The sequence below is a fragment of the Phoca vitulina genome, unplaced genomic scaffold (assembly GCF_004348235.1).
Source record: "Phoca vitulina isolate PV1807 unplaced genomic scaffold, GSC_HSeal_1.0 scaffold10, whole genome shotgun sequence".
NCBI classification, from domain to species: Eukaryota; Metazoa; Chordata; class Mammalia; order Carnivora; family Phocidae; genus Phoca; species Phoca vitulina.
In genome coordinates, this window is record NW_022589713.1 from 52,032,680 (window position 1) to 52,060,501 (window position 27,822).

The following is a 27,822-nucleotide window of genomic DNA, read 5'->3' on the forward strand; positions in this document are numbered from 1 at the left end:
TGTCATCTTTCCAGGATAGAGACACAAAGGACATTGGAAGCAGTGACCCTGAAGTTGACTTTGAGGGCTGAACAGTAGTGTCAGTCAAGATCCAGGGGCAAGGGGAAAGGGCTAATAGAAAAAGGGAAGGGACTAGAAGAGAAGGGACCCCCAGACTCTCGCAGAGGGCCAACTCTATGTGGACTGAGATGCAACCCACTATGTATGGGTAAATATTCTGCTACATCTTCTGAACTCCCAAGTGTGTGAGATCTGCCACTAGGAAGATTGAGTCTTTTTTGGTAAACAGCTGTGCCTGCCCTTTACAGAAATTACCAAGCCCAATAAAAGGATTATGATAATCATGTCACAGAAGAGAACAGAAGATCCATGAAAACTTATATAAGTTTTCTGTGGAAGCACTTTGGTATGAAGAATTTGAAATCTGTAATAAAGATTAGAATTTTCTTATTCAGAACACTCAGTGTGCTTGATTTTGCAATTTCCTATGCTACTAAGCTCTTCTCATTCCTCTTTTATGCATTGCTCAACAGTTATGGATCATAAAAGTTTTTAAATTCCTGGGTCTGTAGCTGTATTTAAGATCATCTGATTTTATTCAGACCAAAGAGGCTGGACTCTTGAATTTTTATCTTTTATTTTACTAAGATCTTAGTACCAATGTTTATTTTGTAGGTAGTAAATTATATAGAGTCTCTCTTTTGAGGTTGAGGTTTTTATTTAACAAATCTACTTAATGTTTACAATCTGCTAGGCATTGTTCTAAATGCCTTACAAATATTTGCACACAAAACCTTAACTTCTCCATTTGTTAAAGCCCTTTATTAAAGGGCTCTTTAACAAAAAGACAGATTAACAAGAGAAAAACAGTTTAATGTATACAGTTTACATCATGTAGGAGAAACCTCAACAAAGAGTAACTCAAAGTGGTGGCTTAGAACTCTGGCCTATAAGGTGCTGTCATCTTCAACAATGAACAATAAATTTGTTTACAAGTGCCAGGACAAAGAAAAGCCGTTTTAGGCTTCCTAGGGTGGCAAACTCCAGGAAGATCAATATATGGGTAGAAACTAATGGAGTAAGGTATATTTGCAGATTGCTGTAGTGCCGTCTCTATGCTGATAAAAGTCTAGAGTCATCTCCAGTAAAGCAGAATTCATATCCTGCCTTTAGGCAGGAAGGGTGGGGAGGTAGAGAGAGTTTTTGCTGTATTTGCTGCTTCCTAATTGTTGTCAGCTCAAAATAATGTTTATGTCAAGAAGTCATATTTTGGGGTGACATACTTGGTTTCCTTTGGAGACACTATTATTATTTCATTTTCAGAAGAGAAAACTGAGGCACAAAGTGAATGAACATGTAGCCTGAAATCCCTAAAATAGCCTTTTCTATTCTGTAACTCTTTTTTTTTCTTAAGATTTATTTATTTATTTATTTGACAGAAAGAGACACAGCGAGAGAGGGAACACAAGCAGGGGGAGGGAGAAGCAGGCTTCCTGCCGAGCAGGGAGCCCGATGCGGGGCTCGATCCCAGGACCCTGGGATCATGACCTGAGCTGAAGGCAGACGCTTAACGACTAAGCCACTCGGGTGCCCCTATTCTGTAATTCTTAAACTGATTTCCCTTTACTGAGGCTTTTTCACAAGCAGAAAGAAACAAGAGAAGTTTCTAGATCCTCTATACCTCCCTTACCTAAGTTCTATTTTATAGAATCATCTAAGAATACTTCTCTTAAACTGCTCATCCAAACTGCCACAGTACTCTGTGCATCATACCTACCATCCTTTAATGTCCACAAAAATTGTGTTAAAAAATCACCAAGTTTTTCTTAAAGCATACAAAATGCAAAGACTAACAAAAGGTATCTGCCCCGAAAGAGATACACAAGTAAAGAGCTGAAGGCAGTGTGTTAGCAGGCAGGCAGGAATACCTGACACTCCTTGCTCCCAACACACACACACACACACACACACACACACACACACACGTGTAAGGAGAAAGGTAGAAGGGAAGCTTCCTTGAGAGGTGATTCTCACACTGAATCTTGAAGGGGAATATGTAGTTCACCAGGCAGAAAAGCAAAAAAGAATTTCCAGGACTAGCATGTAGAGGGGCACAGGCATGACATAGCATACAAAGTGCAGGAGATGTGTTGTGTCAGAAGATAGTTTTCCCCCAAAAAAGATAAAGTCATGACTTTCATAGAGATGTTAAAATGAACATGTGTTAATGGCTTTCTCTCATCAGGCAGATTTTATAACAGTTCCAAAGATAAGTCCAAAGAACAGACACATTTATAGATTAGGAATATTGAAGAGAATGTGCAAATTGGGGCAAAACTGGCTTCTTCCACCAGTGAGAACAGAAGTCAACTGAACATCTATAAGACAGAATTTGCCTGTGTACAGACCATTCTTTTGTATTGCTACCACTTATTTAAAACTTACAGTTGTAAGATAGCTCCTATAGAATCAGAATCAGATAATGCAAAAGGTGACTCCTTCACATAGTTTTCCACTGAAGCTCAACTTTTCCCCTACAGTGACAGTAAGAGACAAAATTTGTTAAATATTCAGTAGTCACATCAAAGAGAGCCACAAATACCACATTGAAGAGTTTGGAGTTCTTTCTGCTAGTTTTAGTGTCTGAGTGAAGGAGATTCATGAACGGCCACGCTGGGAAATGCCAGAATCTCCTTTCATGGGACGGGAGGGGCAAGCCTGGGCAGGAGGTGGAAGCTTCACAGATAACACTACAAATATCCCAGCTAGACCCCAAGACCTGACATTTACTGCCTATCTGCTTGTACTCACTGACCTTTGTCCCACATTTTTCCTTAACTCTTTTTTCCAGCTTATCTCTTAACTCAGGCAAATGAAAGTGAAAGCTCCCTGGAGCCATAGCGACTGCCCCAGCCAGCCCAGACCACCCAGACCACTTTGAATTTAACCCCTGACTCACGCTTGCACAGACGGACCATGGAGTGACCTGTAGAATGATCGATGACTACTTTTACCTCATAATACTAAAATCTCCACCCAAGGAAGAGCTTGAGCCTCTTTTACATAACATACCTTATGTATAGGCATGTTTTCTTAGGGCACATGCACGATCCTATGCCTGCCTCTACGTACGATGCCAAGGCTTCTCTAGCTAAATATGCATCCTAGCCCTAAATAAAAGGAATCCATCCACCCCTGCTAGGGAGTCACGGCTTTGGAAGCCATTCCCCCATGATCTCCTTATTTGCTGCAAATGAAGTTTTCTTTGTGCCACAACTCAGTCTGGTGCAATTTCTGACTCACCAAGGAGCGATGTCAAGGTTTGCTTGGTTACACAAGGACAGAGGCATGAATACAGTTTAGGAGCTTGATGCAGTAGATCAGTCAAATTCTGAGAGCCAGAGCCAAAGTAATAGCGAAGGGGAGAGCGGCTGACAAACACAGGAAGTAGAATCAAGCAGATGTAATGAATGTGGCTGAGGGGGATGACATGGAAAGAAGTTGTCTCTGATGGTTTCTGGATTCCTGGCTTAGACAATTGAGTGGATGGTGGCACATCCACCAACACAGGAGGAGCAAGTTTGTCAGGAAAGATAAGCTCAGTTTTGCACCTCTAGAGCTTGAGGTGCCTATAGGATGTGGGTAAATACATCGAGAAGGCTGATGGAAAGGGACCCCAGGAGGCTTGGGATGGCAGTTGTCTCTGCGAACGGTCAAGCGGGAGGGGCAGCAGAGAAAGAGCCCTGAAAGGTTCTAGCAGGCTCTGGCCTAGACAGGCGCCACCGGCCACAGTCGCAAGCAGTGAAGGCTGCAACCTAGGGCTGCACCGGCTCGGGGCCCTTCCGCCCGTTGGGCCCCGCCCAGCCTGCCCACGCCCGCAGCGAACAGACCCCATTTCCGCTTCCGGCCCCGAGCCAGACGGCAGGCAGCGCGGAGCCAGGCCGAGGCTGGAGGGCGCTTGGCGGCGGCGGCGGGAGCAGCCTTCGCGTGGCGGGTGGGCTCCTGTGAGCGGGTGCGGTGGGCCTCGGAGGGCCTCGGCTGGCAGGGCGGGCCGCCCGGGGCGGATGCGGCGGCCGCTGCCCTTGGGCCCAGCAGCGGCCCCCGGGCGTGAAGGAGACGCGCGAGGCTCGAGGAAGCGAGGCCGGCGGCCAGGGCCAGGAGAAGCGGGAGGCTGCGGCCCTGAGGCCAGGGGACGAGAGGAGAGCAGGCAAAAGAGGAGAATGGTGGCCCGGGCGTCTGGGAGAGAAGAGGTGGAAAGTGACGAGTCGGGTGAGGCGTCCCGGGCTGGGAAGGCTGCTGTGAGGCGGCGAGAGGAGGGTCTGGGGGGCCAGGATGCCTTGGGACCCATCAGAGCCTTAGGGCTTAGAAGAAGCGAAGGAGGCGGAACTCCCCTTGTAGTTGGGAAGACAGTAAGAAAGCACTCAGGGGTCACTCCCATTTTGGCATTTGCACCTCAGCCTGCCTCATCGTTGTTTCACACTAGTGTTTACCTTGAATTTGCGTGGGCTTTACCGATGCACGTGGTTGACCAGGAGAGGGGGAGGAACAGGAATTCTCTTAGAAGGTGTTTGCCCTGTTAGGAGCCCTTGGTCAGAATTACTGTAAGAGGAATTCCTCGTAGTGATCCATTTTGGCTAGTGTGAAGTGATATTGGTGCTAGAGGTTATTCAGCTGCCTTGGAATTTATGCAGGTTTGTATGTAGTTCCTTAACAGAAATTAGGTCTTTCACTTAAAAGCAGTTGTATATTCCCATACAGCTATTCAGGGAAATAAAAGTGGATGGCTTCACAATTTTTAAATTTTAAGTGGTATTGCTTTTTCCTCCTCAATATAAAACCTTTTCTGGTATGTTTTGTTGTTTTGATCAGCCAAGGAAAAAAGAAAAGTTACTGAAGCCTCAAGTGATGATCCACAGCCAGGGATTGACCTGGTAAGAAAGGAATCATTAACCAGTTCGGAATCTTTCCAAACAGTGGAGTGCAGTGAATTTCAAAATATGGCTTTCTTGCAGTCTTTGGGTAAGGAAGGTTTGGTAGAAGGTATTAAAAGAAGAATTCGAATTAAAAACCTTAAAAGCTTAGAAAGCCCACCTTTCAAAATAACTGAAAATAAGGCTACACAAAATATTAAGGTTGAATTCCAAGATGAACTGTACAAGAATACTCCAAAATATTCTTGTAACAGCTTGTCACCTGGAGTAGAAAGTAATTCCATTTTAAAATTACATGATTGCAATTGTTTCCCCCATTCCAAGGGTTATAATGATGAAAATAACCTTTCATATAAGCCTGATCGTGAACGTATGCATGTACCAGAAAATTCCTCAAAGTTAAAGAAAGAAAACTTTAGGAGTCTTGCAGATAAGAGTGACACAAATAATACTCCTCAGCTTTTACAAACTGGAGAAAACTTAATGGGAGTAAATAAGTTATTGCTTGAAGAAACTGATTTATACCAAAGTAAAAGTAATGGCTTGTTTTCCTGCCTTCAGAATGAAAAAAATAAATACTCAATAGAGGAGAGCAATGTTGGGAGAAAACCCAGGAAAAGGATGAAGGTGTCTGAAAAAGGAGATGAAATGATTATTGAGATGAACTTCTCTAATGTGTATAGCAAGTCTGAATTGGTGTTACAGGAAAATCAAACAGGTGCTGAGGGTAAAGGAGCAGAGACTTTAGAGGCTAAAAAAAGTCCTTTAAAAGTTTTGAGAAAAATAAACCACAATACATTCTCCCCGATGGATCATTTATTAAGTCTTCCAGAAACAGCAGGAAAAAAAACAAGTCCTGGACCTCATGTAAATGCAATGTTTCAGAAAACCCTTGAGCCACTTTCAGAAGAAGAAACAAAAAATGCTTCAGAGCCCTTAGGATTTAAAAACATGGAGCCAGAAGAGTATCTTAAGTCGATGCGAAGCTCAGTAGTGAAATTACCTAGTGATTGCCATCTTATTGAAAAGAGATCTTCTCGGGAAGACTTGAGAAATGAAGCTGAAGAATTGAAGTTAGGCTGTCACAGAACAATACCGATGACTGGTAAAAGAATTTGGCCTTGTTATTCCTGTGCTAGAATATCTGCCCAGTGTTGGAAAAAGTCTTCCTTGCCAGATTCAAATAACTTTCTGCCTGGGTCTCAGGAAAGTTTTAGGCAAAGTGATTTTCTTAAACACCAAACAAATCGAACTCATGTAACTGATTCTAAATTATCATTACAAAGCTCCATAACAGAAACAAACCGTGAATCTTCAAGTAAAGAAAAATTGGATTCTAATTTAAATTGTTTGTCTTCAGTCTCTACAGTAGAACCTACTTTAATGATTATAAAGGAACCCATAATCGGTGATAAAAAGATGAAGTCAGAGGAACCAAGCAGAAGTGGGTCAGAGGTAGTTTCTAATACTGTTGAAGATACTCGGCTAACTAATGTGCCTCAAAACTTAACAGGAAGTAAAAAAAAAGATAGAGGGAATTTAACAAAATTTAATTTGACAGTGGCTTCCCAGGATGGCCAGGAAGCAAATAACTCTATAGGCAAAACTATTCATCGAAAAGCATGCATTGCTAAGCAAACCGTTGTGGTTCCAGACTTGGTTAAAATACTGAACACAGGACGGCTGACTAATTTTAAAATTCCGTTACTTAAGAATAAAACAGAAAAAAGAAAAGAAATAAATGCCAGGTCATCAGAGAGAGAAGCATGTAGTCCCCTAGAACTTCTTGACAATTTATCTGGAGCAGAGGTAAGACAAAATAGGAATAAAGAAAATTTCTCTACAGTAACTTTAGGACCTCAATCTTTGAGAATACAAAATAGTGTAACTCCAGTGCAAGCTATTTCTGACTCATGCAGCTGCAAGAATTCCTGTATTATTTCTTCAAGCTTTTTAAAGCAAGGTAATGATAATAAACCATCCAACCACATCTCTGAACCAGGCAATATTATTTCAAATAAGGAAGCTGTTTCTCTCACAGTTGAAAGAAACACTTTTTCTTGTGATCTTGCGTGTATAGAGCAAAGTCCTGCTTTCTGCTCTAATGAACAAGAAACATTCAAACCAGTTTCCTCTGAAGTTAGTGGTAGAGAAATGACTAAGAACTTTTCAGAAATTAAAATGGCATTTCCAGATATTCTTAAAGCATATGAAGATGATGTCCTCTTAATTGATGTCATTCAAGATGACCCAGACCTCTTTGGGGTCTCCAATGAAGGGGAGCTCTCACTTACTTCAGAGTTCCCTATGATAAACCAGGAACCCAATGTTGCTGAAGAGCACCAATCAACAGACTCTAAGCACATGGAACTTCCAGAAAAAAAAGAACCAAGCGATGACTTGAGGTATGCATGTTCAAGTATGCCTTTTGGTGCAGATTATTGTTGGGGGTTTCAAAAGCACTTTCTGCTCTTAAGTATCACTAATTTATTCAGTGATCATTGAAGCTCCATTATTTTTTTTAAACCCATTTATTTACTAAATGTAATACAGCATATTACTGCTGAGACCTGGACATGTCATTATTCTTAGTCAAAATAAAACAATTACATATATCTTGGAAATTATAATGGGGCAGATTAGCTGTTCAGAATTTTAAAAGATGGTTTGTAAAGTGGCTTTTAAAATTACTAACATTGCTTCTTTCAAAAGTAAATTTGTTTTCCTATTTTCTTTAATTATTATAATTATGCAGATATACTTTTATTTCAGCCAAGTTATTTATTAAGAACTATATATTTTAACCCATCTTCTGTGGCTTCCTTCTTAGATAAAAAAATTATTTTTTTAAGGAACATAGAAGCCTCAGAAAAGTTTATTTGACATATTTAGGACTTGAGAGTAGAATCAAAAGTTAAACCAGTTTTCACAGGAAAATAGCATTTTCTCATGGTTCTACTTTTTAAGGTGATTGTTATAACTGATGATTTAGCCCCCAAAGAGGGCAAGTTTGCCTGAGGCAACTTTAAAATGGAACCAAGTAGTAACCTTCGTGCTCAGGAATTTGATCCATTCTGGTTGGTCCGAATTTTATATTATGTCATATTTTACTAAACTTTTATGATTCTTTAAGCTCTAATTTATATGTTAAAATACTTGAATAAAGGAATGTTTTGTGAACAGACTCAAAAGGAAACATGAAAACATTTTCTGCTAAGATTCACTGCTACATGACTTAAGTCTCTGGTATTTATAAATTTTATTTAGTTACTTTTGTGATATCATATTCTTCTTGATGTTCTTAGTGCTTCAAGAAATTGTTACTTATCACCAAATAGAATACTTTCTGTCTGCTAAATGGAGGATTAAGAGCTTTATTATTTATTTTTAGTGATGTAATGAGATAGGATTGATAATCTGCCCATTTTGAAGATGGAAAAAATAAAGATGACAAGTTGTCACTTGTCCAGGGTCACACTGCTAATAACATAATCTGGATTTAATTTAGGCCTGTCTTACTTTAGAATTAGTGCTTAAGAAAAAAAATTAGTGGTTAGGAACTTGACCTTTATAGTCTTTATAGTTTTTTAATCTTCTCCTTGTCACCTATCAGCTATGAGACCTTTTACGCAAATTATTTTATCTTATCTGTAAAAAGGGAAGATACTTGCCTCCGGCTCATGCAGGTTAAATCAAAGAAAGGATTTTGGTTTTAGCATGACACTGGGTGAGGAGTAAGGGTTCAATAGAAGGTAGTTATTGAACGTGATTTTAACTCTTGTTATACCATGCTTCCTTTGAGGAATACAAAGGGAAATTAGAGCAAATTTTGTATTTAAGAGCAAACATCTCTGTTAGCTAATAAGATGTTGATAAAGAGCTACCACCAAAGGTAGAAAGAGAAAACTGAATTGGGCAGAAAGTTTGTTTTCTGTTCTTTTTTTTTTTTTTTAAGTATAATGGCTGATTTTGAAAAAGTGATACATGTTCATTACATTAAAAGTATAAAAGGGGGAATCCTACCACCCCAAATAGCAAATTAATTGCTGGGGTGCCTGCGTGGCTCAGTTGGTTAAGTGGCTGCCTTTGGCTCAGGTCATGATCCCAAGGTCCTGGGATCAAGCCCTGAGTCGGGCTCCCTGCTCAGTGGGGAGCCTGCTTCTCCCTCTCCCTCTGCCTACCGCTCTGCCTATCTGTGCTCGCTCTCTATGTCTCTGTCAAATAAATAAAATCTTTAAAAAAAAAAAAAAACAAATTAATTGCTAACGATTTGTATTCATTTAGGCATATAGGTAAATATAATTTTATAAAAATTGTATCGTGCCAGTTTTTAGTAAAAACGCTTTTATTAACTCTTAATAGAGGGGAGGGGGACTAAAGCAAACCTAAAGGGATTGCTGAAACAATATACTTCTCTACCACAAGAAATTTAGTTTCTAAATGTCTCTCTTAAGTTAATAAGAAAGATTATTTAAAAGTTTGAATTTTACCGTGACTTTTAAAAAATTGTGTCCTAAGTTCAGACAGCATTTGCTTTCCTGACATGAAAGATGAACATAACAGTACACTTTGGCTTTTTCTCCCAGTCTTGCCTCCAACTTTTTTGTTTTAGAAAAAAAAAAAGTTTTATATTGTTAAGCCTTGTGTCCTTAACATTCTCATCAGTAATCTGAATTCCCAAAGACTCTTACTTTTAGTTATGTATTTAAATTGATTCAGTCCCTACCACCAATCCTTTTACTTTCCTCTAATATTGACTATTTAGTTGGCTAGATTTCAGAGCAATTTATTTTTTCAAGAAGAGTTCATGATGGCTCTGTTCTTTAAGATCTTGGATACATAAGAATGTTGTCTAAGAGCAAATTGGGTATAAACTTTTCAATTTACGTTTTTCCTCTTTACAACTATATAATCATTCCTACCTGCTTTCTGGCTTTGAGTGTTGTTGTGGAAAAGTCTGAAGCCAAACTAATTGTCTGTCACCCCTCTAAACTGCTGCCACCACTTCCACCATTGTCGTCTTCTTTTCCTTCTCCCTCTTCCTCCTCTGCTGTCAGTTGGTTCTCCTGAACAAGGTGAACCATTTTGATTTGCACTATCAAATTTACTTCAGATGATTTTTCTGATTGTCTTTGAACTTCATTTCTCTTTATTTCAAAAGCACCAATTATACTTTTATTGGCTCTTTTTTCTTTCATATCTGCTTCTGAAATTTTGGTTTTCAAGTAAACTTGAAAATTTCCTCAATAGTTATTTTAAATTTTTTCTGCAATAGAAATACCAGTTTTATAATCATCCACAGTGCTAGGATAAACTTAACAGGGAAAAATTGAGGTATGATAACCAGAGGGTCTGCTAATAGTTGTGCAGAAAGTTGTTAATGGTCTAGAACTAAATGAAGCTTAAAATATAATTTCAAATTTCACATCTCTCCCTTTTATCAACCAGTTGCTAGTTCATATACTACTTTTTCCTCATGCTAAGACAGTAGGAGGTTGAAGCCTTTTAGACTTGAGTTTGCATTTTACAGGAACAGAAATTAAAGTTGGGAGGGTTAGGCCCAGATACTGTCAGAGGCTCTGGACTGCCTCTTTTGTTAAAACAGGTAGACAAACCTAAGTTAATTCAATTATTGGGGGAAGTGTTCTCAGACCTGGTTAGGGAGAATTTGTAAGATGTTTAAGTTATGTTAGAATGCTTATTCATTGTTGATCAACAGTGCTTAAAGCCCATATTAAAATCCAAATTATTAAAATCATATCGGAACTAACTCACTAACACTTGAACTGATGAGCTTGGCAATGTATAATTTGTGAAATTGGTAAAAGTTTTTGAAGTAGCCTGTAAATACAGTTGGAGATCTGAGAATGTCTGTAATAGTGCTGGACTTAGAACATAAGATTATCTTCAATCACGATTTTATTATATCCTAAAATTTCAGTTGGCTGATATTATACAGTGGATCATTGAGATTTTAAGAATCTGCCAAGTATTCAAGGGAATTATTATGTAGCCTTGGAGGAAAAATCAATATGTCTGAAACAAAAATATATAAACTGAAGTACTAAGAATACTAGTGGTTTAGAAAAAAGGGATGAAAAGGCATCTTGGGAAAGTCAAATTTCTGCTGATTCTTGAAGTTTGGATTGATTTAGATTTAACAAAGGGGAAGAAGGAAAAAAAGTTTGGTGGGGGGAGAAACATAATGAAGAAAAAGTGGGCAGAAGATAAAGGGAGATATGAATATGGTTGTGTAGGGCAGATTATGAAGCATTTCCTCACTCTTTCAGAGTTAGGAGCCCTTTCTGTTCCCATAGCACCTTTTCTACCTTGCTTATGGCACTGATTTTATGGTAGTATAATTTACATCTTTCTCATCTGTTAAATTTTTGGACTTCTTGAGGGTAGGAAATGTCCATGTTTCACTTACTTTTGCAAGCCCAATCCGTCATACTTTGAGGGAAGGGAGAGAATTAAACTTTTAATTTCTACTATAGTAGACTATTCCTCAGGCATCTAGATTTGAATGTATGTAAGTGGAGACAGTGAATCCTTTCTTTCTAAAGCTAATAGATGTTGATGAATAGTGGGAAATAAGACTGGATAAGTAGGTTGATGCCAGATTAAGAAGGTTGGAAAGTTGGGCATCAGAATTTGAACTCACCAGTACAGAACTGATGCTGGTGATCAGTGAGAGTTATATCATCTTTGCAAATTGGATTTAAATTCATAAGGAACATTGTACATTCTGGAGCTGGTATTAATAAACACAAACTTACAGAGGGGAAAATGCCTGGCACCAAGGTCATTCAAATGACTCAAAGGTCCTTCTTTCTCTCCCTTGTATATTTGGACTCTGTAACCTGTCTTTCAGGACCCTTACCTTGCTCCATTCTCCCTTTGCACTGAATATCTGAGACTTTCTATAGTGCAAAATTTTACACTCAATTGTCAAAACTGATATTTAGTGTCTACCCTATGCTAGATACATCACATATTTTATTTAGTAAAATAATTCTGAGGTTGAAACTGACCCTATCTTTTTATTTTAACTTTTTTGAGTATAGTTGACATACAATGTTATATTAGTTTCAGGTATACAGCATAGTGACTCAACATCTCTCTACCCTATGCTGTGCTCACCACAAGTGTAGCTACCATCTCTCACCATATAACACTATTATAATATCATTGACTATTTCCTATGCTGTGCCCTTTATTCCCATGACTTATGCATTCCATAACTAGAAGCCTGTATCTCTTCTCCTTCACCCACTTGTCCCATACCCCTACCCCCCTTCCTTCTGGCAACTATCAGTTTATTCTCTATAGGTTTGATTCTGCTTTTTGTTTATTCATTTGTTTTTTAGATTCCACATATGAGTGAAATCATATAGTATTTGTCTTTCTCAGGCTGACTGATTTCACTTAGCATAATACCCTGTAGGTCCATCCGTGTTGTTGCAATAGCATGATCATCCTTTTTTAGTGCTGTATAATATGTGTAGGTGTGTGTGTGTGTGTGTGTGTGTGTGTATGTATACCACATCTTCCTTATCCATTCATCTATCAGTGGATACTTAGGTTGCATCCATATCTTGGCTAATGTAAACAATGCTGCAGTAAACAGAGATGCATATATTAGTGTTTTCATTTTCTTTCAGTAGTAGCATTATTGGATCATATGGTAGTTCTATTTTTAATTTTTTGAGGAACCTCCATACTATTTTCCACAGAGGCTATACCAATTTGCATTCTCACCAACAGTGCACAAGGGTTCCTTTTTCTCCACATCCTCACCAACACTTGTTATTTCTTGTGTTTTTTATTTTAGCCATTCTGACAGGTGTAAAGTGATCTCTCATTGGTTTTGATTTGTATTTTTCTGATGATTAGTGATATTGAGCATCTTTTCATGTGTCCATTGGCCATCTGTGTGTCTTCTTTGGAAAAATGTCTGTTCATTTCCTCCAAAACTAGCTGTCTTTAAAATTGAATCAAAGTGTTTAACTTTCCAAAGGACACACAGCTAGTAAGTTAGTAAGGGCTGAGATCTGAACCCAGGGTAACCTGCTCTGAAGTTTGTCTCCCCAGCCCAAAACAATGCTGGGAGAGTGGCATTTTGGTTATTTCTATGTCTTTAATTCGATTATTCTACATTTTGCCACAGAACATTAATTTACTTTTGATCTCTTTTCTGTCTCATCTCTTTAAAGTGGCAGGTGGAATAGTATGAAGTGTCATTCTGATTTTTACTTTTGTCTCTTTTGGACCACATAAACCACTGTTTTTTTGTTTTTGCCAGAATATATGGTATTGTACTTGATGGAGTGATCATTTGTAGTATCAGGAGACCTAGCACCTCACACCATGGCATCAGGTTAGGCAACCTCTGGTCAATGAATTGGATAATATTTCTCTGCTTTTGGCCACTGGTATTTGCAGAATAATTGCCCTAGTAAATTTGTGGCAGCCTTGTTCAGAAACAGAGTACGTGAATGTGTAAATAAATGAACACCGACCACAAGGCAGCTAGTTAACTCTAAAAAAAGCAGTAACATCCTGAATTTTTTTGGCCAATAGCTTTCAGACTTGTTCTGCTAATAATTATTATAGAGCAGTTCTGTTCCATTTTTTTTGTCAATTATCAAGATACATAAAGATACATAATTGCATTATAATCCAGTACATACTTAGGAATATGTGAAACAATAGATGTACAAAAACAATATTTTCTTTACTACAAGGGATGTTGTATCATATTTTGTATTTTATTTTGTTTTATAAAAAAAAGTCCTGGGTAGAACACATTAAACTTCATCGTCCCCTTGTAAAATGCTCTGGTTAGAGGATAAACTTGATGTAATTCTTCAGAAGCCTCTTTTACTCCCCTCTCCTTTTTGCTCAGATCTTCTCTTTTGCTTCCCTGTACTTCTTCTGTAGCCTCACCCAAGTCTGTTTCTTTCCTTTCTTCCTCCTACCCTTCATTTAAAAAAAATTATTTAAATTCAGTTAACATATAGTGTATTATTAGTTTCAGAGTTAGAGATCAGTGATTCATCAGTTGTGTGTAACACCCAGTGCTCATTACATCAAGTGCCCTCCTTAAAGCACATCACCAAGTTACCCCCTCCCTCCACCCACTTCCCCTCCAGCAACCCTCAATTTCCTATGATTAAGAGTCTCTTATGGTTTGTCTCCCTCTCTGATTATATCTTATTTTTTTTTCTTTCCTTCATTTTTGAACCTTCCCACTCCATCAAGGCAGAGCTATATCTTTCTATTCCACCAGTACAAAACTATAAAATAATTTGCGTGGATTATAATGTTGCTTTATTATTTTTTTTAAACTCAGATGAATTTAACCTCTTTATGGCTCTCAAATTCAAAACAAAACTAAATTACTTCTAATAAGAGTGGCATGTGCAATTTTACCTTCTTTGTGAGTTATTCATAGTAAAAAGTTTCTCACGCTTATAAACTATGCCAGCAATATTAAAAAATACTATTTTAATATAGTACTTTCAAATTAAAGCAATACACTTGCTATACCTTTTTATTTTTTTATTTTATTTATTTATTTATTTATTTTTTGCAGGAATAACCTATGTGTCTGGAGCTATACCTATTTGAGAATGTAACTTTCAGGATAATTAGCAACTGCAAAAACATCCCTCAATTCTTCTCTATTCGGGTCACTTAATTGTATTCATGTTATTACTTTAATATCTCCCACAGTTTTTCCTTCCTCTCAATTCTCACTGCTACTATTTAATTCATCGTTCTCCTAGATTATTGTAATGAACTCCTGGTTAATCTTCCTGAATTCTTTTAGTTTATACTCCTTCATAGTGATATTCTGAAATAGAAATTGATCTGCCAGTGACTGCTACATTGCTTCAGTGGCTTTGAGCCACCTGAGGATAGAGTCTAAATTGCTTGGCATGTCTTTTTAAGGCTCTTTAGTGGATTGCATCCATTCTGTCTTCGACAACTATGATTTTAGTGGGGAGGATAGGGGAGTGAAAGGCTAATGAAAGATAAGCACAACAATCAGCTCACTGTTTTCACAGTATGTCATGTTGAATCCTTTTGCATATGTTTGTTTTTTTTTTAAGATTTTTATTTATTTGAGAGAGAGCATGAGTGGGTGGGGGGCGCGGGGCAGGGGGAGAGGGAGAAGCAGACTCCTTACTGTGCAGGGAGCCAGATACAGGGCTCAATCCCAGGCCCCTGGGATCATGACCTGAGCCAAAGGCAGACGCTTAACTGACTGAGCCACCCAGGCACCCCTGCATGACAGGTGCCCCTGCATGTTTCTTTACCTGGAAGTCCCTTTCTTTTTATTCAGTTATCCTTCAAATCTCATCTGAGCTGTTATTCTAGGAATTTGTTCCAATAGTTCTCTTGGCACATATCTCAGTATATTATGTCTGTCTGTATGTGAGTTCCTAGATAGGAGAGGCATCTTCATTTGAGTCTCCCTAGTGTCGGGCCAGGAAGATGTTAGGTGCTAAGTATACGGAGAGCAACTAGATACACATGGGCCTTGTCCTCACTGAGCTTTTGATCCACCAAGAGAGGCAGATAATTAAGCCAGTATAATCAAATAGGATAGGAGAAGTGCAAGATGTTACAGGCTTCCTGGTCAAAATGACATTTAAGATGAACACTAAAGGATTAGTAGGAATTAGCCAATTGGTGAAGAAAAATAAATAGAATTTTGTCATAGAACTAGCCAATGTAAAGGCCCACAGGGAAAGGCATGTCATAACTGAGAAACAGAAATAACGTCCCAAGGCTTAGGGTTCATATGGCAAGAAATAAAGCTACAAAATGTGCAGAAAGCTCAGTCATTAAGGACCTTTCAAATAGGATGACCATAGAATTTATTTTCTGAACTGCAAAACTTTTGAGAGTGAAATGAGGAGCTTTTAATAAGATATGCCAAGACAACAGGCATAAACAGACCATCCTAGATAAACTAGAAGTCATGGTAAGTTTGAACTTTATCCTAAGAGAATTATAGGGATTCACCAAAGGACTTTTAAGTAGACCAGATTTCCATTTTAAAAATCATTATAGCTCTGGTGTGGAGAATAAATTGGTAGGGAGCTATTGTAATAATTAGGCCAAAGGACATGATGACTTCAAACAGAAATGGGAATGTATTTGAAAGAGTTTTAGGACATGAAGATTGATTAATCAGAGATAGGAGTTAAGAATGATACCTGGTTTCTCTCTTATTTCAAAGAAAGGCATTATAATTCTCTGATATGAAGGGGCAAGATTGGGGATGTGTTCTGGTCATGATGTCAAATTTAGACATGTTGAGTTGGAGAGACCTTAGAAATACTAAAATGGAGATATTTAGTAGATAGAATCCAGAAGAGGGAAAGAATTAGGGGAGGAGATTTGCATATTACAGGTCTTCTGTTTGTATTATTGTTTTCTCATTCTTTAAACTGTGTATTTCTGATTGTTTCTAGGTTTTATGTCAGGGAGCAAATACTTCATGTTTTCCAAAGACTTTATAAAGAATGATGTATATAAAATGTTTTATTTGGTTTTTCTCTTTCATGGGTAGGAAGTAATCCTGAACCAATGAGCAGTCGTAGAGCTGTAGGATAGGTTTAATAAAACTAATTTATTAAATGAAAAAATGGGGGATTATGGGTATTTTTTGTATTTTATTCTGTGTACTTTTATATATTTCTAATTTTTAAGAAATGGAATAATATTTGGCCATTTATTTTTAAGTGGCTCCTATAGATGTAGTTTTCATTTGTTGAGCCTATGCTATTGGGTTTTTTTTTTTTTTTCTGGCTTTTGTTTTGTTTGTTTTTAGATTTTATTTATTTGTCAGAAGGAGAGAGAGAGAGAGAGAGAGAGAGAGAGAACAAGCAGGCTGGCAGAGGGAGAAGCAGGCTCCCTGCTGAGCAAGGAGCCCAGTGTGGGACTTGATCCCAGGATCCTGGGATCATGACTTGAGCTGAAGGCAGACGCTTAACCAACTGAACCACCCAGGTGTCCCTATGCTATTGGCTTTAAAAACATTTTATCTCATTTAATCCTCATAATAACTCATGGATAGGTGATAATTCCCATTTTACAGATATGGTTAGACTCAAAGAAATTACATAATGTTGCTATAGTTGACATAGTAAGTGGCAGAACAATATTTGAAGCCAACTTGGTTAAAGTCTGATTTCCGTACCCTTGACCTTTAGACCATATGTTGTCTTTAGAGACTACAAAAAAAAGATTCAAACTGTTCTCAAACTATCTTCCTTTTACATTGGCAGTAAAATATATATACACATACTTCAGAATAGAAGTTAAGTGTCAGCTTATATTGGTGTAATACTTTAAAATTGTTTTGAATGCTTGATATATGTCATCAGGTTCTCTCTGAGTAACCATTTGAATGGCAGCACTCCCTAACAATTGTGGCATATGTGTGTGATTAAAGAACCAAATGAGGAATCTACTTGGGTATGCTGGGTTCTGAGCTCCAGTGTAGTACTCTGTCCTTGGAGGACTTGAGCTGATATTCACCAGCTACTAATGCTGGTAGTATATAATGTTTAGAGAAGTAGATAGTTCTGTGTAGAATCCTTTATAATGTTCAAGCTCTGTTTGCTTTATAATAGAAAACTTCCTATACTGGATCCTGGAATGATGAAGTCAGAGATCTGTGCTTCCTTATCAGCAGGTAAAATTTGACATTTTCAAAATATGCAGTATTGAAGTATCTTTTCATATCTCTATTTGGGCCTAGTCAAAATTAATTCATTAAATAGGAAGCTCTTCATTTTAGAGTCTGTTAACTATATGTTTGACGGTTTGTCAGTTTTCCTCAGTTTTAATTGCTTGGTTGGCAGATAAGATTTTGAGAAATTTTCCATTTGATTAGTTAGTAAATAACTTTGTTAGCTTTATCTACGAAGGATAGATCATTGACCTTAGAAACTTTTGTGGCCTTATTTTGAAATGGAAATATATGTTTAAGCTTTATCACATTTTAAATCTGAATCCTTATTAGAATTTTTTATAATTAACAGTTAATCATAAGTTTAAATACTTGGATCCTTACTTCACAGGAAATATTTTGAAAGTTAATTGTATTTTGATTTTCAAGTTTTAAAAATATATTGAACGTAGCTGGACATAAACATTTTTACATTTATCTTGATATATCTCAATTATGTCTTAGTGCCAATTCTTTTTATATCGTATAGTGGAGTTACTTTAAAAGAGAGGGAGGAATAATTGTATAGTTTGCTGAAAACTACTTCACATTGGTCACATTGGACTTTAAAAGAGTCTCTGAATTCTAACTCATTTTTAGAATAATCTTTGAATGATTTACTTATTTTGCTGTATAAAGTTTCTACAGTTGAATATTATTTCTTTTCAGCAAATGAGTTAAAACATGATTCCAAAGGTGAAAACATTTCCTTAGGGGAAGTTACTAATGAGACCTGTGAAAGTGAAAAGCTGGGAGACTTCAGTGAACACATAAAAAGTTCAGACTTGGATGAAGAGGTACTAGGGAATCTTGTATTTTGTTATTTCCTGGTCTAAATCGTGGTAATGCAGAAATTCATCTTAACAGTGCTGTCAGTAGTTCAGACCTGGATGAAAAGGTGCTGTGGAGAATCTTTTTTTTTTCTTTAAATTCAATTAGCCAACATATAGTACATCATTAGTTTCAGATGTAGTATTCAATAATTCATCAGTTGCATATAACACCCAGCGCTCATCACATCATGTGCCCTCCTTAATGCCCATCACCAATTACCCCATTCCACCACCCACCTCCCCTCCAGCAACCCTCAATTTGTTCCCTATAGTTAAGAGTCTCTCATGGTTTTTCTCCCTCTTTGATGACTTCCCATTCTGTTTTTCCTCCCTTCCCCTATGGTCCTCTGCACTGTTTCTTATATTCTACCTATGAGTGAAACCATATGATAATTGTCTTTCTCTGATTGACTTATTTCACTTAGCATAATACCCTCCAATTCCATCCATGTCAGACTGAATGGTTAAGTATTCATCCTTTCTGATGGCTCAGTAATAGTCCATTGTATATATACACCACATCTTCTTTATCCATTCATCTGTTGATGGACATCTAGGCTCTTTCCACAGTTTGGCTATTGTGAACATTGCTGCTATAACCATTGGGGTGCAGGTGCCCCTTCGGATCACTACATTTGTATCTTTTGGGTAAATACCCAGTAGTGTAATTGCTGGGTCGTAGGGTAGCTCTATTTTTAACTTCTCGAGGAACCTCCATACTGTTTTCCAGAGTGGCTGTACCAGCTTGCATTCCCACCAACACTGTAAGAGGGTTCCCCTTTCTCCACATCCTCACCATGGCTGTTGTTTCCTGAGTTGTTAATTTTAGCCATTCTGACTGGTGTGAGGTGGTATCTCATTGGGGTTTTGATTTGTATTTCCCTGATGCCAAGTGTTGTGGAGCATTTGTTCGTGTGTCTATTGGCATTTGTATGTCTTCTTTGGAGAAATGCCTGTTCATGTTTTCTGCCCATTCCTCAATTGGATTGTTTTTTGGGTGTTGAGTTTGATAAGTTTTTTAGAGATCTTGGATACTAGCCCTTTATTTGATACGTCATTTGTAAATATCTTCTCCCATTTTGTAGGTTGCCTTTTAGGTTTGTTGACTGTTTCCTTTGCTGTGCAGAAGCTTTTGATCTTGATGAAGTCCCAGTTGTTCATGTTTGCTTTTGTTTCCCTTGCCATTGGAGACAGATGTTGCTGTGGCCGAGGTCAAAGAGGTTGCTGCCTGTGTTCTCCTCTAGGATTTTGATGGATTTCTGTCTTTTGTTGAGGTCTTTCATCCATTTTGAGTTTATCTTTGTGTATGGTGTAAGAGAATGGTCCAGTTTCATTCTTCTGCACGTGGCTGTCCCAATTTTCCCAGTGCCATTTATTGAAGAGAGATTATCTTTTTTCCATTGGATATTCTTTCCTGCTTTGTCAAAGATTAGTTGACCACAGAGTTGAGGGTCCATTTCTGGGTTGTCTCTTCTGTTCCATTGGTCTATGTGTCCATTTTTATGTCAGTCCAATACTATCTTGATGACTACAACTTTGTAATAGAGCTTGAAATCAGGCATTGTGATGCCACTAGCTTTGCTTTTTTTTTTTTTTTTTCCAACAATCCCCTGGCTATTCAGGGTCTTTTTTGGTTCCATACAAATTTTAGGATTATTTGTTCTAGCTCTGTGAAAAATGTTGATGGTATTTTGATAGGGATTTCATTGAATGTGTAGATTGCTCTGGGTAGTATAGACATTTTAACGATATTTGTTCTTCCAGTCCATGAGCATGGAATGGTTTTCCATTTGTTTGTGTCTTCCTCAATTTCTTTCATACGTGTTCTGTAGTTTCCAGAGTACAGATCCTTTACCTCTTTGGTTAGGTCTATTCCTAGGTATCTAATGGTTTTTGGTGCAATTGTTAGTGGGATCTGTTCCTTAATTTCTCTTTCTTACGGTCTCATTGTTAGTGTATGGAAATGCTACTGATTTCTGTGCATTGATTTTGTATCCTACCATATTGCTGAATTGCTGTATGAGTTCTGGCACTTTTGGGGTAGAGTCTTTTGGGTTTTCCACATAAAGTATCATGTCATCTGCAAAGAGTGAGAACTTGACTTCTTCTTTGCCAATTTGAATTCCTTTTATTTCTTTTTGTTGTCTGATTGCTGAGGAACCTCCATACTGTTTTCCAGAGTGGCTGTACCAGCTTGCATTAACAGTGGTCAGAATGGGCATCCAGTCGTGTTCCTGATCTTAGGGGAAAAGCTCTCACTTTTTCCCCATTGAGAATGATATTCTCTGGGGGCTTTTTGTAAGTAGCTTTTATGATATTGAGGTATGTTCCCTCTATCCCTACACTGTGGAGAGTTTTAATCAAGAAAGGTTGCTGTATTTTGTCAAATGCCTTTTCTGGATCAGTTGAGAGGATCATATGGTTCTTGTCCTTTCTTTTATTAATGTGATGTATCACGTTGATTGATTTGCGAGTGTTGAACCATCCTGGCAGCCCAGGAATAAGTCTCACTTGGTCAGTGAGTAATCCTTTTAATGTACTATTGGATCCTGTTGGCTAGTATCTTGGTGAGAATTTTGGCATCCATCTTCGTCAGGGATATTGGTCTTTGTCTGGTTTTGGGATCAAGGTAATGCTGGCCTCATAGAACAAGTTTGGAAGTTTTCCTTCCATTTCTATATTTTGAAACTGTGGAGATTCTTTTGCATTTTCTTATTTCTTGGTCTGAATAGTTGTAATACAGATTCCTCATAACAGTATGGTCAGGTGATAAGTTTAACTTACTTATTGAGTAAAAGAATCACATCATTCTGCCCAGAGGATATATTGTTTGATACTTTGTATAAGCACACTATCAACAGGTTTCCTTTGTCTGGGAAAGTGGGGTGTTTAATTATGTATTTAGCCTTTTTTTTAGTATCCTGAAGTTGATCTCAAACTTACGTAAATCTAAATTGTTACATATTTTCTTGCCTCATTAAACACAGAGTACTGAATATCATTTGATCTTTGAAATTTAAGAATATCATAGTACCTGAGGGCTATGAATGCACGTATCAGCTATTTAACCACAGACATAGAAGGCATAGGAATTGGAGCTAAACCTAACTCGACGGTGGAACATACCATTGGCATATGATATGAGGAAAAATTTAGATATCAAGTTTATTCTTGTTTTCTGCCAGAAAAAGTGTGTGATTGTCTTAACCTTTTGCATAATTTAATTGACTCCTAGGCAACTATTTCATATTTTCTTTTTTCTCATTATTCCTTCTTATTCATCCTCACAGCTGATAGTCTAGTTTTCTACTTCACCAAAAAATTTGAAGTAACTGGAAAAGAACTTCCTAATTCCCTACCAATACATTAGCCCCCTTAACCTGCATCTGCTCCCAAAACTCCAGCTTCTCCTCAATTACAGTAGATGATCTAGCCAAGGTTATTTCTTCCACCTGTGTGTTAAAGTCCATCTCTTCTCTCTCTTAAAATACTACTCCAGTAATTCTTCTTTTATTATGGGATTATTCTCATCAATATATAAACATGCTGTTCTCTCATCTTCAAACAAAACAAAACAAAACAAAATAAGATGATTCCATAGTCCGATTTTTCTTTTCAGCTGTCATCCTATTTCTCAAAGGCTTATCTTTACCCACCATCTCTAGTTTCTCTCCTCTGGTTCTCTTGAACCCATTCCAAAGTTATTTGCCTTCACTGCAACTAAAACTATCCTTAAACTCTCCAGTGACCTCCTTGTTGCTGGATCTAATGGACATTATCTGTCGTAATCTTACTTGACCTATCATCTTTATTTGTCACAGTTGATGACACTTTCCTTAAAACCCTGACTTTCAGGGTAGACATACATGCCTGGTTTATTTTCTGCCTTTTTGTCTGCAACTTCCCAGTTGATTTTGCTGGTCTCTCCTGATCTCCCTGACCTCTACATATTGGAGTTACTCAGAGCCTAGACCATGATGTGTTCTTTCTTATCTAGATTTGCTCATTAGATGGTCCCATCCAGCTTCATTGCATTAAATGCCATCTCTGTGCTAAGACTCAAATTTATAACTGCATCCTGAACTACTTCTATGAACTGCAGACCTTTATGTCTAGTTGCCTACTGAATTTGTCCATTTACATGTCCAATTGGACAACTTAACATGTTCAAACTGGATTCCTGAAATACCTATATACAGCCTATTAGAGACTCATTTCAGATGTAAGGACACACATAGACTGAAAGCAAAGGAATGGAAAAAGATGTTCCTTGAAAATGGAAACAAAAAGCTGGTGTAGCTATACATATATCAAACAAAATAGACTTTAAAACAGAGAGTGTAATTAAAGACAAAGGCAATACATAATGATAAAGTAGTCAATCCAGCAAGAAAATATAACATTTATAAATATATATGCGCCTAACATAGGAGCACCAGAATATATAAAGTAGATAATAACAGACCTAAAGGGATAAATAGACAGCAATACAATAATAGTAGAGGACTTTAACATCTGACTTACATGGGTCATCAAGATTGAAAATCAATAAGGAAACATAAGCCTTAAGCGACATATTTAAGATGAGATGGACTTAATAGATATATATGGAACATTCCATCTAAAAACAGCAGAATATACATTCTTCTTAAGTGCACACAGAACATTCTCTAGGATAGATAATGTGTTAGGCCACAAAGCAAGCCTCAATAAATGCAAGAAAATTTAAATCATATCAAGCATCCCTTCCTACCACAATTGTATGAAACTAGAATTCAGTTACAAGAAGAAAATTGGAAAAATCACAAATAATCTGGAAATTTAACAACATGCTACTGAACAATCAACAGGTCATAGAAGAAATCAAGAGAGAACTCAAACAGTAACTAGACACAATGAAAACAGAAATAGGGCATACAAAAATCTATGCAAAAGCAGTTCTATGAGGGAATTTCATAGCATTCAGGTCTACCTCCAGAAACAAGAGAAATCTCAAACAACTTAACTGTACACCTAAAGGAACTAGAGAAAGAATAAACAAAGCCAAAAGTTAATAGAAGGAAGGAAATAATAAAGGTCAGAATGGAAATAAATGAAATAGAGAATAAAAAGGCAATAGAAAATATCAATGACTCATAAGAGATGGTTCTTTGAAAAGAGAAAATTGACAAACTTTTGGCTGGACTAACCAAAAAAAAAAGGGGGGGGGGCTCATAAATAAAATCAGAAATGAAAGGAGAGGACTTATAACTGATACCAAAGAAATACTATGAACAATTAATTATGGGCCAACAAACTGGACAACCTTGAAAAAAATAAATTCCTAGAAACATGATCTTCCAAGAGTGAATTATGAAGAAATAGAAATTCTGATTACAACAATTACTAGTAAGGAGATTGAATCAGCAATCAAAAACCTCCCAACAAATAAAAGCAGGACCAGACAGCTTCACTGGTGAATTCTATCAAACATTGAAAGAAAATTTAATACCTACACTTCTCAAATTTTTCCCAAAAATTGAAGAGACCGGAACATTTCCAGACTCATTTTACAGGGTCAGCATTATTGTGACACAAAAATCAGACATGGATACCAAAGAAAATTATAGGCTAAAATCCCTAATGATCACAGATGCAGAAATCTTCAACAAAACATTAGCAAACTGAATTCAATAATATATTTAAAGGATCATACACTATGATTTAGTGGGATATATTCCACAAATGCAAGGATGATTCAACATCCACATATCAATCAGTGTGATATGCCACATTAACAAAATGAAAGATAAAAACATATCTCAATAGATGCAGAAAAGCATTTGACAAAATTCAACATCCATTTATGATAAGAATTGTCAACAAAGTGAGTCTAGAGAGAACGTACCTCCACATATTCAAGACCATATATGACAAACCCACAGCTAAGTCATATGCAGCAGTGAAAGGTCAAAAGCTTTCCTCTGAGATCAGGAACAAGACAAGGAATCCTACTGTCCCTTCTTTTATTCAACATAGTATTGGAATCCTAACAAGGACAGTTAGGCAAAAAAAAAAAAAGATATCCAAATTGGAAAGGAAGAAGTAAAACTGTCACTATTTGCCAATGTCATGATATCATTTATAGAAAACCCTCAAGACTCCACCAAAAAAAAAAAAAAAAAAAATACCTGTTAGAACTAATGAATGGGATTCAGTAAAGTTTCAGGATATAAAATTAATATACAAAAAAATCTATTGTGTTTTTATATAGTAATAATGAGCTATCAGAGAAATCCAAAAAATCCTATCTATAATCACATCAAAAAGAGTAAAATGCCTATGAATAAATTTAACCAAGGAGGTGAAAGACCTGTACACTGAAAACTATAAGACACTGATGAAAGAATTTGAAGACACAAACAAATGGAAATATATTCCATTCCCATAGGATTAGAAGAATTAATATTATTTAAATGACCATACTACCCAAAGCAATGTACAGATTCAATGCAATCCCTATCAAAATTCAAATGGCATTTTTCACAGAACTAAAGCAAATAATTCTAAAATGTATATGGAACCACAAAAGACCTTGAATAACCAAAGCAGTTGGTTATTCAAAGAACAAGGATCTTGTTCTGAGGTTTCACACTTCCTTGTTTCAAACTATACTATAAAGCTATAGTAATCAAAACAGTATGGTATTGGCATAAAAACAGACACATGGATCAATGGAACAGAATAGAGAGCTCAGAAGTAAACCACAAGTATATGGTCAATTAATTTATGATAAAGGAGGCAAGAGCATAACAATGGGGAAAGGACAGTCTCTTCAATAAATGACGTTGGAAAAACTGGACAGCTACATGCAAAAGAATGAAAATGGATTACTATTTTATACCTTATAAAAAAATTAACTCGAAATGGATTAATGACTTGAATGTAAGACCTGAAACCGTAAAGCCTAGAAGAAAACATAGGCAGTAATCTCCTTGACATAAGTCTTAGCAGAGTTTTTTTGCATCTGACTCCAAAGGCAAGGGAAACAAAGCAAAACTAAACAAACGGGACCACATGAAACAAAAATGCTTCTGCATAGAGAAGGACACTATCGACAAAATGCAAAGGCAACTTAATGGGAGAAGACATTTGCATGTCATATATCTGATAAGGGGTTAATGTCCAAAATATATGAACTCCTACAACTCAATAATGAAGAAAACCACAATCTAATTAAAAAATGGGCAGAGGACCTAAATTGTGTTTTCCCAAAGAAGAAATACATTTGGCCACCAGACACATTAAAAGTTGTTGAAAGTCACTCGTTATCAGGGAAATGTAAATCAAAACCACAGTGAGATACCACCTTACACCTGTCTAAATGACTGTTATCCAAAAGACAAGAAATAACAAATGTTGGTAAGGATGTGGAGAAAAAGGAACTTTTGTGTACCGTTGGTACGAGTGTAAATTGGTACAACTACTATGGAAAAAGTATGGAAGTTCCTCAAAATACTAAAAATAGGACTACCATACAATCTAGTAATTCCACTGCTGTGTATCCAAAGAAAACAAAAATATTAATTCAAAAAGATAAATGCACCCCTGTGTTCACTGCAGTATTATTTACCAGTATTACACTAAGTATGTTGGACAGAGGAAAACAAATACTGCATGATCTCACTTTTAATTGGAATCAAAACAAAACCCGTACTCAAAGATATAGAGAACACATTGGTGGTTGCCAGAGAGGGGGGTTGTGATGGGGCAAAATGGGTGAAGGGGGTCAAAAAATACAAACTTCCAGTTATAAAATAAATAAATATATGGCATAAGGAATATAGTTAATAATACTGTATTCACTTTGTGACAGATGGTATTTAGACCTATTGTGATCATTTTGTAATGTATACAAATGTCAAAGCACTATGATGTATACCTGAAACTGAGGTAATACTTGTATGTCAGTTATATCTCAGTAAAAAATAATTTGTAAAATTAAAAAAAAAATTTTTTTTAAAAACTGAACAGGAGTTCAGTTCTTCTACCAAAAACCAGTTTTTCCAATAATCTTCTCTTTTTCTGTTAATGGAAACTCCGTCCTTTTATAATTACTCAGACTCAAAACCTTGGATTTCCTTACTTTTTCTCTTGGTCCATCCAGACTATAGGGAAAGCCTGCACATTTTACCTCAGATAATGTCTAGAAACTGTCCACTTTTCATCACCCCCACCAACACCACACAGGCCCAAGCTAATGTAATCTTTTGCCTGAATTATTACAGTCACCTTCTAACAGATCTACTTCTAATTTTGCCCTCTTGTAGTTTATTCTCAATACAGCATAAGTTAGATCATGTCATTCTTCTGCTTCCAACTCTCCATTGGTTTCTGTTTTTTTTTTAAACTTAATTTTATTTTATTATGTTAGTCACCATACAATACATCATTAGTTTTTGATGTAGTGATCCATGATTCATTGCTTTCGTATAACACCCAGTCCTCCATGCAGTACGTGCCCTCCTTAATACCCATCACTGGGCTAACCCATCCCCCCACCCCCTCCCCTCTAAAACCCTCAGTTTGTTTCTGAGTCCATAGTCTCTCATGGTTCGTCTCCCCCTCCTATTCCCCCGCTGCCTTCATTTTTCCCTTCCTTCTCCTAATGTCTTCCATGCTATTCCTTATGTTCCACAAATGAAACCATATGATAATTGACTTTCTCTGCTTAACTTATTTCACTTAGCATAATCTCCTCCAGTCCCATCCATGTTGATGTACAAGTTGGGTATTCATCCTTTCTGATGGCTGAGTAATATTCCATTGTATATATGGACCACATCTTCTTTATCCATTCATCTGTTGAAGGGCATCTCGGCTCCTTCACAGTTTGGCTATTGTGGGCATTGTTGCTATGAACATTGGGGTGCACATGGCCCTTCTTTTCACTACATCTGTATCTTTGGGGTGAATACCCAGGAGTGCAATTGCTGGGTCATAGGGTAGCTCTATTTTTGATTTTTTGAGGCACCTCCACACTGTTTTCCAAAGTGGCTGTACCAACTTGCATTCCCACCAACAGTGTAAGAGGGTTCCCCTTTCTCCAGAGCCTTTCCAACATTTGTTGTTTTTTGCCTTGTCAATTTTTGCCATTCTAACTGGTGTAAGGTAGTATCTCAATGTGGTTTTGATTTGAATTTTCCTGATGGCTAATGCTGTTGAACATTTTTTCATGTGTCTGGTAGCCATTTGTATGTCTTCTTTGGAGAAGTGTCTGTTCATGTCTTCTGCCCATTTTTGACTTATTTGTTTTTTTGGGTGTTGA

At 37.1% G+C, this 27,822-nt stretch overlaps 1 protein-coding gene across 1 annotated transcript in view; it reads left to right on the forward strand.

The window, feature by feature from the left end:
* Window positions 1-4,064: 4,064 nt before the first annotated feature.
* TOPAZ1 (testis and ovary specific PAZ domain containing 1) overlaps window positions 4,065-27,822 on the forward strand; it is a 116,824-nt gene continuing 93,066 nt past the window's right edge. Inside the window, 6 exon segments of the mRNA XM_032409240.1 lie at window positions 4,065-4,330; window positions 4,332-4,409; window positions 4,738-4,739; window positions 4,870-7,336; window positions 17,585-17,646; window positions 18,352-18,479. Coding sequence (XP_032265131.1) covers window positions 4,065-4,330; window positions 4,332-4,409; window positions 4,738-4,739; window positions 4,870-7,336; window positions 17,585-17,646; window positions 18,352-18,479 — 3,003 coding nt within the window.